At 53.0% G+C, this 12,877-nt stretch overlaps 1 protein-coding gene across 3 annotated transcripts in view; it reads right to left on the reverse strand.

Moving 5' to 3' along the window:
* BSN (bassoon presynaptic cytomatrix protein) overlaps positions 1–12,877 on the reverse strand; it is a 123,828-nt gene that overhangs the window by 15,457 nt on the left and 95,494 nt on the right. For all 3 annotated transcript variants that reach the window (XR_008462534.1, XR_008462533.1, XM_054166916.1), the window contains exon 4: positions 844–1,374. Coding sequence is in view for 1 of the 3 variants with exons in the window: in XM_054166916.1 (XP_054022891.1) it covers positions 844–1,374 (531 nt within the window). In the remaining 2 variants the exon portion in view is untranslated. The remainder of the gene's footprint in view (positions 1–843; positions 1,375–12,877) is intronic.

Raw genomic sequence — 12,877 nt, forward strand, 5'->3', positions numbered from 1 at the left:
TGACAGCCCTGCAAAGCAGTCTTCAGAAGCAGGGTGGCCCTCAGGGCCCTCATTAGATGCCAGCAGAAATAAACAGGCCTTTTTAATTGATGTTACAATTAGGTAGCATGGACACAAACCTCTGAGCTGCGAGGAAAGTGCCCTCACTTCTGGCCCCAGTGCTACCAGCAAGGCCTGTCACTACGGCTGAAGGACCATGGACCTTACTAGATTTTGGAAGTGCCAGCAGACAGGGATGCAAGGAGTGTCTTTCCTGGGGGTGGCTGTCCATTCCTGGCTGGTGGAGACCTCCCTCCATATTCCCTTCCTGCAGGGGACTGTGCCAGCTGCTGCCAGGATGGTTGCATCTCAGCGCAGCCAGGTGTTTGCCCAAACTGCACTGAATTTGTAACAAGGTGGGATGAGGAGCTTGAGCAATGCCCACTGCTGCAGTGTGCAATGTCATGGAAGGAATTTTCCATTTAACAACAAATTCAATTGTGCTTACATCCTTTTAAAACAACTCCAAAGGCCAAAGCTGACCTGAACTACCACATTATGCCCAAACTGATCGAGCCATAGTAAAGAGAAGGCAAATATCAGCAAGCTGCTATGGAGCCTGCCAAGTTCCTGGGCAGTTTGGAAGTGCTGAGACAACGAGAGTGCAGTGTTCTGAGGTCACCCTTATCCAAAAGGCCATTTCCCCATGCAAATGGCCTCAAGAACTTGGTTTCTGCCCCAGCTTGGAATAAATTCCCATTTCTGGGCACAACCACTGGCGGAGGCACGCTCAGCGCCATGCCAGCCCTGGGTGGGATGCAGCAGCCAGGGATGCTCAGAGCAGGACACACCCCAAGAGCTCACCTCCTGCTCCTTGGCCCGTGGTGCCTCGTGGAGAGCCCGACTCTCCTTGCTCTCCACCTCTGGTTTGGGAGTTATGCTCTTCCCCTTTGATGCAGTGCTCTCAGGAGCTTGGGAAGGCTCCAGAACAGCTTTGGGCAGTGGCTTTTCCTCAGCTGGCAGTGGGGGCTTCTTCTCGGCTGACAATGGGGGCTTCTTCTCGGCTGGCGGCGGGGGTTTCTTCTCGGCTGGCGGTGGGGGCTTCTTCTCGGCTGGTGCGGGGGGCTTCTTCTCGGCTGGGGCAGGGCTTGGGGTCCTGCTCTGCTCAGCAGCCCGCAGGGTCTTTGCAGGTGAGGGCTGCCGCTCGGGGGGTGCCGTCGGCTCGGCGGCTGCCGGCGCAGGTGCTCTCTGCTGCGGGCCAGCGGCTGGCGGCCGGTGCTGCGGGGAGCTGGTGGGCGTTTGCTTTGGGGTAGGCATCGGCATCGGGGCAGGGTCACCGAGGCTGCCTTCAAGCAGGCGCTGAGTTTGGCAGTTCAAGCACAGCCATTCGTTCTTCTGTAAAACAGAGACAGGAAGAGTTCTGTTCAAGCTTTGTCCCAACAGGGTCCTCACTGAGAAGTTGAGCTGATGGGAGACACAGGGATGGTGCAAAGGACTCAGCCCATCCCAACCACGTAACTGGCTTTGGGGAGGCCAGGTGGTGGTCAGGCCTGCATCAAAATACCAGCACAGACTGCAGAGGGGTGTGCAGTGCTGGAGCCATACCCTGCAGACCAGTGAGGAGCCCAACCATCCATCCTAAATCTTTTCCCTACCCGTGTCTAGACTTCAGTGATGTTCAGCCAGAGGGACCATGGCTATGACACAGGGCTTGCATACTCTCCCCCACGACACCTCAGCATCACCAGCTCTTTTCAACTCCAGTCTTGCTGGCCTTTCACTTTTAAGCAAAATTAAACAACTAAGGCAGATTACTACCACAGCTCAACATTTCTCAGACTCCATGCAGCTTCTCTCTCACCCTGATTTGTTCTCCTTGATACAATAAAGGTTTAACAGCATCATCACCATCACACTCAAAGATCTTTTCTCTAGGTTCTCAGAAAATACTGGGTACACAAGCATGGACAAATTTGCCAAAGATATTACCCAAAGTACATGCTGTGCAGGCAAGGAACACAGCAATCTCCTCTAGTGAAATTCTCAGCAAGAGCCATCGTGTTATGGCCTGCAAAAAGCAGCCTGCAAGCAGGGCTGTGAGTGGCACAGAGCCCACGGGGCTACAGCAGGGGCTCTGCATTAAGACATCAGAAGCACTTCCCCCCCGGGTCATCCAAGGGCTATTTTTACCCACTCAAGAATGTCCAGGAATAGGGGCTTGACATTTCTTTCCCTTTTGATGTTTCATCATCATAAATGTTTCTGGGTTTGCTGCTAACAGCCTGATAGGCTCCAAGTTCTTTTCCCCGGACTGCTCCCAAAGCTTGGGGTGGTGAACCTCCAGGGGCAGCTGGCCCCAGAGGAGCTGTCATGCTGTCAGAATCGTGGTCATATGCTTCAGCTGGGCCAGCTTGGGACTGGGCTGTAAGATGCCTGCATTTCCTGGGGCCACAAAGGCCATGGTCTCCATGCAGAAGATGAGGTGAACCAAAATAGCTTCCAAAATAGCCTTGAGGAAGCAGCCTCAAGTTGCACCAGGGGAGGTTTAGGTTGGACATCAGCAAACGTTTCTACCCCAAAAGGGTTGTCAAGCCCTGGAACAGGCTGCCCAGGGCAGGAGTAGAGTCACTATCCTTGGAGGGATTTAAAAGACTTGTAGGGTGTTTTCCAACCTAAGTGATTCTATGGTTCTGTTCTATGACTCCAAACCCCACACACATGGGATGGCAGCACCATAATGGACTTGGCACCTGAATCCCACACCCAGGAGTCCCCACAGTTCAGTAAGACATAATGGTTGGACTCAAAGACCTCAAAAGTCTTCTCCAACCTGAACAATTCTATGATTCTTTGATGCCAAGATGCTGGAGATGCTTCTGAGCTGGTGGTGGCTGGGAGTAGAGGGCTTCCCCACAGCCACTTTTTGGCTCCTAGAGCAACCCAGACTAGGAGCAGCCATCCAGCCCCTGCTCTCCAGGGAGCAGAGGGGCAGGAGGGCTGCTTCTGCAGCGATGGGGTAGATGGGCAACATCCTCCCTCCCACCTTCACTGCCCCACAGCAGCCCCTGCTTGTCACACAAACATCTTAAGAATACATTAGGGCTTCAGAGGGCCACAAAAAAAAATCTCTTTCAGCACGGTAATATTTAATTACTGCTTAATCAAAGAGAAAGTCTAATTAAGGGGCAAGTGCAGCCTATTGTATCTTAATGACTGCATTTGTCTTCTTTTATTTCAGAACTTGCTCTCCTCCCTGTGCCTCTGAATCAGATCTCCTCACCCCGCTCGGCTCTGTAATTATTTCAGACTGCAGAAGGAAATGTGATTGTGTGACACAAATTGAATCCTCGCCTCATGGAGATACGTGGCCTTTCATTTCCCTTTCAGAAATCCCATTTGCCTTCACCACACCTCCCTCCCCAGTGCCAGCAGTGCCAGCAGTGCTGACTGCCAGGGCAGAGCTCGGCTCCTGCTCGTCCCTTTCTGCCACACCATTGTGCCAGCTCACAGCTTGGTCCTGCAGGGACCAGGGATGATCAGCCTGCCTTGAACTACCCACCCTGCCCAGCCTGGGTTCTTACTTAATTCCTGGATGGGGCATTGCCCTTGCACCCTGACAGATCATGGTGGCTGAAGAGCTCTGGAGAAGGGAATGGACACAACTGCTTTTGCCCTTTCAGTGCAAAATTCAAGCCAAGGATGACCATGGAAGGCAAATGCTGGTCCCCAAGAGCCAACTGCAGATACTGAGAGCCTATCAGGACCCATCTGAGAAGGTGGCTCTTGTGCTTGTGGAGAGGCAGGAGTCACACACACTCTGGCCCCTGCTGGGGCCATCACCACACCCAGCCAGCAGCACACCCTTTGAGCAGCACAGCCTCTCAGCTGAGTACACCCTTTTGTCTGGCTTTGCCTGGCCACAGATGGAAGTGGTTTGCAAGAAGAGGGGTTCAGGGTGGACTTTAGGAAAAGCCTCTTTGCTGAGGCAGTGGTGCAGCCTGAGGCAGTTACTGTTTGCTGAGGCAGTGGTGCAGCCTGAGACAGTTACTGTGGGATCTCCATCCTTGGAGAGGGTTGAAGAATTTCCCAGAGAAAGTCCCTTGTGCTGGTGGCTGCCCAGATCTGTGTGGGAGGCTGGCCTGAAGGTCCCACACTCTCACCAGCACCTCTCCAAGTTCCTGCAAGCAAGGGACACCACCATGGTGCAAGGGAGGCATCAACTGAGAGGACCTGCTGGTGTCCTCTCATCAGAATGAGGCTTAGGGGTCTGCCCCTAAGCACAGGACTGATGTGTGCCATGGGGACCTGATGGCTCTGCAGGTTGGTATGAGCACCCTCACTTAAGTTCTTCTCAGCCATGGCTCCATTTCTCCTGGCAGTTAGCCCTGTTTGAGTAGCTCACCCTGCCAGATGTGACAGCACCTGGAAGTGGATAAGGGAATAATCTTTGGTAAAGACAGACCTGCCAAAACTATTGTGGAGCTCCACTCTGGAAAGCCCCTCAGCTTTCACAGCAGGCAGAAGGACAGGGGTAGAGGGAGGGTAGAAATCAGAGAAGGTCACAGCTGGAGCTGCCTCTTAGCTATCAGCCATGAGAGATTCCAGGCAAGCCCCAGAAGGCACCAAAGACAAAAGGCCACCTTATTCTGAGTTTCCATTTTCTCTTCCTGGCTTTTCCTTCAGCACCCCATGGGGCTTTCATACCAGGAAGACTCTGCTGCCAGTCCAGCACCTTGTGCTGGAGTCTGAATCCCCTGCAAAGTTCCTATGTGGGTACAGCCTTGGATGGCAGAAAACCAGGGAAGGGACAACTGAACTTTTCTGAGCCTTGGGAGAGGCCTTGGCCTTGCTAGTAGCCTGTGCTATGTGGAACCAGTGCTGCCAATGCTGACTGTGCCACAGCAGCCAGCGTGGCATTTCCCATTACATCATAGACTCATAAAATGGTTTCACCTGGAAGGGACCTTAAAGATCATCTAGTTCCAACCCCTTGCCATGGGCAGAGACACCTTCCACTAGACCAGATTGCTTCAAGGCTTTGTCCAACCTGGCCTTGCACACCTCCAGGGCATCCACAGACTCCCTGGGCAACCTGTTCCAGTATCTCACCACGCTCACTCTAAAGAATTTCTTCCTAATATCCAGTCTAAATCTGCCTTCCTCAAGCCTCAATCCACTCCTTCTCATCCTATTACAACAAGCCCTTGTAAAAAGCCTCTCTCCAGGGGATATCTTGGGATTGGCTTCAGTGAATTCCTCCAGCAGCAGGAGCTAACAGCTGCCTGGCTCCTCCAGGGTTCAAGAAGTCCTGTCTGTGGCAGCTGCAGGGAGGTGAAGGTGAACAAGGCCACCTGTACCCAGTGAGAATATCTCTGGCAAACTTCTCTAAGCTCTTAGTCCCCATGCTCAGTGCTGACCACCCCATCATAGAATCATTTCAGTTGGAAAAGACCTCTAAGACCACTGAGTCCAACTGTCAACCTAATACCACCATGGCCATTAAACCAAGCCCTGCAGTGCCATGGCTACACAGTTTTTGAACACCTCCAGGGACAGCGACTCCACCACTTCCCTGGGCAGCCTGTTCCAATGCCTGAGCACTCTTGCAGGAAAGACATTTCCCTAATACCCAATCTAAACCTCTCCTGCTGCAATTTCAGGCCATTTCTTGTCTTCCTATCACCTGATACCTGGGAGAAGAGACAGACCCCCACCTCGTTACAACCTCTTTTCTGGGAGTTATAGAGAGCAATGAGATCTCCCCTCAGCCTCCTCTTCTCCAGACCAATCAATCACAGTTTCACAGAATCATTGAATAGTCCAGGCTGAAAGAGACCCCCAAAGGCCATCCAGTATGACCTCCCCACAGTCAGCAGGGACATCCCCAACTAAATCAGGTTGCCCAGGGCCTCATCGAGCCTCACCTTGAATATCTCCATGGAGGGGCCCTGACCACCACCCTGGGCAACCTGTTCCAGTGTTCCACCACCCTCACAGTGAAGAACTTCCCCCTGATACCAAATCTAAATGTGCCCTTCTCTAGTTTGAAGCCATTGCCCCTCATCCTGTAACCACAGGCCCTTTCAAACTAAACAGTCTCCCCATCCTTCCTGTTGCCCCCTTCAGGTACTGGAAGGTTGCTATTAGGTCTCCCCAGAGCCCCCTCTTCTCCAGGCTGAACAACCTCAGCTCCCTCAGCCTGTCCTCGTAGCAGAGGTGGTCTAACCCCAGCTGCTGTTTCCTCAGCTGCTGAATGCTAAAAATCCATGGGCTCAGTGAAGATGCTGCATCTGAGGCATCTCATCCCCACACCATCACCCCGTGCTGTGTCAGTGTCATGCCCCATCCCACTGCAGCCTTGCTGGCTGGGTGTTTGGTTATCCCACAGCACTTCTGCTCCCTCTCAGAGGGCTGGGCTTTGGAGCAGCTCCTCTGTACACAGAGCTTGGCTTTGGAGCAGCTCCTCTGCACACAGAGCTTGGCTGTGGGCATCTCCCAGCTGACGTGGCCAATGGGCTTATTCTGCCCCTGAGAAAAACGCGAACGCTGCACGACCAGCTGTTTGCTAACAGCTTGTAAATCCTCACCCAGATTAACCAGATCCCATGAAGATAATAATAATTAGGCTGTATTTACTGCTTTGCATGTTCACACCATGGCATGCCCAGGAAGTCAGGGTGCCCCTCATCAGGCCAGGAGGCAGGTAAGGAGCTTATGGCAAAAGCACAGCAGTGCCTGTCTGAGGCTGCATTCTTGGAGACTCTGGAAGCCTTGGCCTGACCAGAGTGGGGACAGAGGCTTCTCAATGCCAGGGGTGCTGCCCCAGAAGTTGGTACCATGGCAGTGGGCAAGGGGGGTTTAACCATGCAGAGGGCAGGCAATGGAGTGCAGGTGAAGATATGTGAAGGTGCTGGGTTAGAGGTGCTGGCAGGGCAGGGAGCACTGGCAATTGGCCAGCCAGGCAGGGGAATGAGGATGGCTGCCCAGCCCAACTGAGTCATCAGCTGACACCCTGGGAGGGTTACTGCATTGACCCTTTGGGCTTCCAGTCATCTTCACTCCAAAGCCACTGGGATTTGCAGAGGAGTTACAGAAAATGTAGGTTTCTGGAGAGAGAAAGGGAGATCTTGTGGTCAGCAGGATGGAGCCCTGGGTGCAGGGCAGCCCTGGCCAGCGACCGAGGACAGGTGGCTTCGTTCAGTGTGTCACAGCTGAGCAGTAATGACTACCCCAGCTTCCAATTCTGCACCACGTGAGCGGCATTGGGGGATGCAGGATGTGGCCACAGTCCCTCTGGAGACTTTCAAGACCCATCTGGATGCATTTCTGTGTGACCTGGGGTAGATTCTATGGTCCTGCTCTGGCAGGGGGGTTGGTCTCAATGATCTCTGGAGGTCCCTTCCAACCCCTAACATCCTCTGATCCTGTGATCCCCACGGGCTCTGCTGCAGGGGCAGTGATTGCCGGGCAGCGGCTGGCTGTGCTCCCTCCTGGGGGACCAGGGGGCACCTGCAGCAGCCCTGCTCACAGAGGACCCCCTGGGGCTGCTGTCCCCACAATGCCCCAGGGCAATCCGTGGGGTCAGTGTGCATCAGGGATCTGTACGCACAGGGGGTGAGGCCCCCAGGCTCTGGCATCCGCTGGCAGGTGGCCGCAGCCGCGCTCGCCAGCCTCCGCCGGGCTTTACCCTGCAATTGTTTTAATTTACTAATGGGCATCAAGAAGGCTGTAATTAACTCCAAGAGAAGCCTGCCCGCCCCATCCTGGTCAGCGGTACCGCTTGGCGAGTTAATTAAATGCTGATTCCCCCAGCACCACTGGCTTGTTTTTCCACTGGTGGAGGCAGAGAGCTTCAGCATCCCGGTTGCATGTGAATGCCCTGCTCAGCAACTCAGAGGTTCCAGAGCCTTGGTGGGAGCCAGTGGTGACAGAGGCTTCCCAAGAGGTTTCCCAGTTTAGTGTCTGGCTGCCAGTCCCACCCTTCTCATCAGCTCTGAGACCCTCCCTGCAACCTCTCTGGCTTCTAGGAGGTGCATGGCTGTGGTCTTCATCCCAGTGCAAACTGCTCCCTACCATCCCCATCACTCAAGACCTCCCTGCAATCTCTGTGACTCCTGGGAGATAAATGGCCACAGCCTTCATCCTGGCACTCACCCATCCCCTGCAGTATCATTCCTAGGACCTTGCCTGGTTATTTCTGCTCTTGGGTATTATTTGACACAATCAGAACAGTATCTATTAAAATACCAGGCCAAAAATCAGTACACAATAAGATAAGCAGTATGAGGTATAAGTATCTCGTGAGCCAGATCTCATCTCCCAGCATTAAATGCAGTGAATCTCACAAGAGTATTTCATTTATTTGCTGACAAGAACTGTGCAGGGCTCATCACTGTGACAGATGGGTGCCTGGAAAATATGGAAAACACTTCTGCTATCTGAATCAAGATCCAAATTAACAAGAACCTCATAAAAATCACTTCTTGAGCATTCCTCTCAGTCCTGCTTTGCAGGAAAGCTCCTGTTTAGGTCTCCTGACATCCAGACACCTTCTACACAACTTCCTGCAGCAGAAATGGGGACACCTCACTGTATGATCCCATCTCCCAAGCGCTCCTCGTGCTGAGAACCTCACAGCTTTGTTCATACTGTGGATGGGTTTCAGAGGAAAGAGAGTGAGTCATGCTTGATCATTGGATGCCAGGGCTGTTTGAGACCCCTCTCAGGCAGTGTCTGGGGCCTGGCTGGCAGGTTCTCCACCCTCTAAGCACTTCTGTGCTCTTCCCTCTCCTTGGTGAAGATGCTGTCACTGCCAGCAGCCTCCTCAGCCAGACCCCAGTGCTCATTTGTTTGGGATGCTGCTGCCCAAGCGCTGGCTTGCTCCCCACTCAGTTTTAGCACAGCTCCCCTAAGCCCCTCCAAATCACCTCCCCGTGACTGGAGGCACCACACACCTCTGACAAACCCCTTCCATGAAGCTGCTGCAGTTTTAGTAGGCAAAAGGGTGGGAGCCAACCCATCCCAGCACTTCTCTGGGATGCTTGCCCGTGTATGGGAGGATACACATCACAGCCCTGACCGCTGTATGTTCATGCACAGCTCTTTTAACCGTGTGTGTGATCAGCAAATAACCACAGGCCTGGTTTTACTTCCACCCCAGCCCTTATCTCTCCTAGGAGGCTGAGGCAGTGATGGGATTTGAAACGAGGGCGAGGAAATGCGTGGCAGCGGCAGAAGCGCCGGAGATCAGGAGGCGAGCTGGAACAAACACAGGAGAGGCGTCAGAGCTCTGCCTGTCCTGGGAAGAGACTGAGGAGGATTCAGGTGGCCTTGGTGCCAGGATGGGACTGAGACCAAGGGGGTCTATTGCACTGATTGTGCACTTTTTCCCTCTAAAAAGACCCTCAAAGTGCCTCTCAAGCAAGATGCAGAGCTGCCTGCCTCTGTGCTGGTGAACTGCATCCACACTGGCATAGGTGTGTGCTGCTGAGTCTGTGCTTACAGGCAAATAGACAGATGTGCATGAGGGGTACTGGGATGGGGAACTGGGACTGTTTAGCCTGGAGAAAAAAAGAGGCTGAGGGAGACCTCACCCTCCACAATTTCCTGAACAGAGGCTGGAGCAAGGTGGGCATTGGTCTCCTCTCCCAAGAGTAAACAGCCTCAGGTTGCTCCAGGGGAGGTTTAGGTTGGATATTAGGAAACATTTCTTCACCAAAAGGAGAAGGTGTCAAGAGCTGGAACAGGCTGCCCAGGGCAGTGGTGGAGTCACCATCCACACGGGGATTTAAAAGATACGTAGATGTGGTGCTGAGGGACATGGGTTAGTGGTGATCTGGCAGTACTGGTTTAACAGACTTGGTGATCTAACTGATCCGAAAATGGTTCCAACCAAAATGATTCTGTGATTCTATATCTACACAAAATCTCTGAATAAAAAAGGAGTGCTAAATGCATCTCTAAATGCCATTCAGTGGGTTGTGTTTCTAGAGCTGGCCACACAGCAGTGCCTGTCCAGCTCAGGGAGCCAGCGGGCTCCCTGAGGAGCTGCTGTGCATCTCTGGGCTGCCCATGGGAGGCTGTTGCAACAAAGAGCCAGCAATTCCCCAGCGTAAAGCCACAGGGTCCCGGGGCCATCCACAGGGAAAGGCAGCAAGGGGACTGCACACACCTCCCACAGCCAAGGTTCCCTGGCAGCCAACTGCTCCACACTAATTGACTTCATTACCATTAACTGGGCAAGTATTAAAGCAACCAGGGTTCACAGATTAGCCTCTCTGCAAACCACCACAGTTATTTTAATCCCTTGCTAAACATAGCATTTGACTAAGCAACCCATGGATGTGTTTTCCAGCATCAGCCTATTCTTATCTGTTCCCGTGGCCGCTCTCAAGCTGATGGAGCTGACACTCCCTCCCCAGCTCTATTTCAGATGTGTATGATGGACCAGCGGCCTTCACACTGCAATAATGTGATTAAAAGCAGTGCAGGGCAACGAGCTCGCCAGCATGAGCTTTGCCTTGCAGGTCTCGTTCCCTGTTCCCATCTGCTCCGCTCCATCCCTTTTCCTTTTGCCTTCTGGGACCTCTCCTGGTTGGAAAAAAGACATAGAAGGTGGGAGAAGCTGCACATGATGGCTGAGCACTGGATCTGCCATGTCAGGTGCATGGACAGTGCCAATGCTGTGTCTCTCACCAGCCCTCCCTGCCCTCACCAACTCTGCCCACAGCAGGAATAGCAGTGTCTGCTCTACCACCTGTCCCCTTTACTGATATCACGGGGAAATGAAGACAGAGGCAGGGAGTGAAAAAACAGCCAGATGCCAAAGGGGCCATCACAGTCCTGTGGTGCCCAGGAACATCCTTCACCCTTGGCTCTTCCTTCTCCTTCCACCTGCACATACCTCACACATGGGATTGTTCCCTCTCCTGCTCCCAGCCACAGCAGGGATGCACCAGCCCTGCAGCACATAGCCCAGAGGTCAGAGCAACAGCCCCTGAGGCATTTTCAGCCTCCCACCCTGTGAGCTGCTGCTCTGCAGAGCCAGCAGAGGATTATTCCAGCGGAAAGTCTTGGGCTGATGAGTAATAGCAATGCTCCCCTCCGCTCGCCTTCGAGGAATAGCTGTGCTCCTGCCAAGTCCAGCTTATGCCACTGCAGCAGCTGACGGCCGGGCAGCCAGCGCTGCTGTGCTGAGGGGAAAGCAGCACAGCCTCTGCGGCTGTGGGAGAGGTGTGAAGGTGGTTCCCACCAGCACAGCCAGCCTGGACCATCTGTGGCTTCTTGCCCAGCTGCAAACCCCAGTGGCCATGCCTCTGGGTCAGGGCGCTGCCATCCAGGGCAGAGGTGGAGATCTGCCAGTGGGCTTTCTAGGGCACTGACCTGTGGATACAGGTATATGCTGCTCTGCTGTCTCCTGAGCTGTCCCACCAAGAGTCCTTCCCACATTTGGCTTGGCAGAGGCTAGAGGAAAAGGCCACCAACTCTTCCAGGTCATTAGGAATGGTGGTGCTAGAATCAAGCTTGGACTGCTTTTCAATATTGTTATTTCACTGTTGGGTCCCAACAATTTTATTCCATAGAGCTGGGAAAAAAGCTTATCTTGACTGACTCAAATGCCAAGGGGCTAGTTGGACAAGCAGTTCAGATCATCCAGCTACCCCAGAACAAATTCCCCCTGGCTATGGCATCCACGGGCAGTGGCTGCCAGCAGAGCCCAGCTCTGGAGCGTCTCCGCATCCGCATCCTTGTGCAGCCATAGCCATAAGCCCCCTCCAGCTCATCCCTGCCTATTTTCCACCACCCCCAAAATCAGGGCAGCTGCTGTGGCAGGAAGCACCTTCTGTATTTTTGGAGCTTAAAAAAAAAAAAAAACAACAAAACAACAAACCAAAAAAAACCTTTTCCAGCAGCAAGAATGTTTCTAAGTCAAAGGACTGAAACTGTTTTGCAATCAAGGAAGCGTATTTCCAAACCAGCCGGATTGTGAGAGCCTGGGTGCTGTGTGGGCTGTGTGAAGGGGCTGCTAAAAAAGGGTACACAGCTGTCCAAAATTTGGAAACCGGCGCTGTGGCAGAGTATATATAGATATCCCTCCCCACTCAACATATTTCCTTCCAGTTCATTAGATAAATAACTAAATAAATCAGTAGGATCCTAAGGAGAGCAAAGGATGTTTTTGGCTCGTCTGAAAGCCGTGGGACCAGTTTCCCAGGGCTGGGGCTGAGCATCTGTCACCCTGGGAATGGCCTGCTGAGCACTGGTGTCACTGCCAGGCTTCTGCAAGAACACAGACATCCAGCCAGAAACCAGCTGCCACCGGGAATGGGAGGCAGAGATGCCAGCTCCCAGCATGGCAGTGGTTGCGGAGATGAACGCAAGCTGGTTTGCCTGGAGATCGTGAGGAGGTGAGAAATGCAGGCCAGCCAGCCCTATGTGGGCACAGGCCATCCTCTGTGTTACTAGTTGAAGAACAGAATGCCCATCTTCACTCAGACCAAACAAGTTCACCTACCACCAGGTCACCCCTGGTTCAGCTAAAACACACCCTTGATTTCACATGGTTGCCACTGCTGGGCAGCAGCTTTGATACTCTTTTGTCACAGAATCACAGAAACATTCAGGTTGGAAAAGACTCTCAGGATCACCAAGTCCAACCATTAACCCTACTCTACCAGGCTCACCCCTAAACCATATCCCCAAGCACCACATCCAAGTGACCTTTAAACACATCCAGGGTTGGTGACTCTACCACCTCCCTGGGCAGCACGTTCCAATGCCTGATCACTCTTTCTGTGAAAAAGTTTTCCTGATGTCCAGTCTAAACCTACCCAGTTGCAGCTTGAGGCCATACCCTCTTGTACTATCACTAATTACCTGTGAGAAAAGACCAACACCA

This window comes from Dryobates pubescens, chromosome 1, assembly GCF_014839835.1.
Source record: "Dryobates pubescens isolate bDryPub1 chromosome 1, bDryPub1.pri, whole genome shotgun sequence".
NCBI lineage: Eukaryota > Metazoa > Chordata > Aves > Piciformes > Picidae > Dryobates > Dryobates pubescens.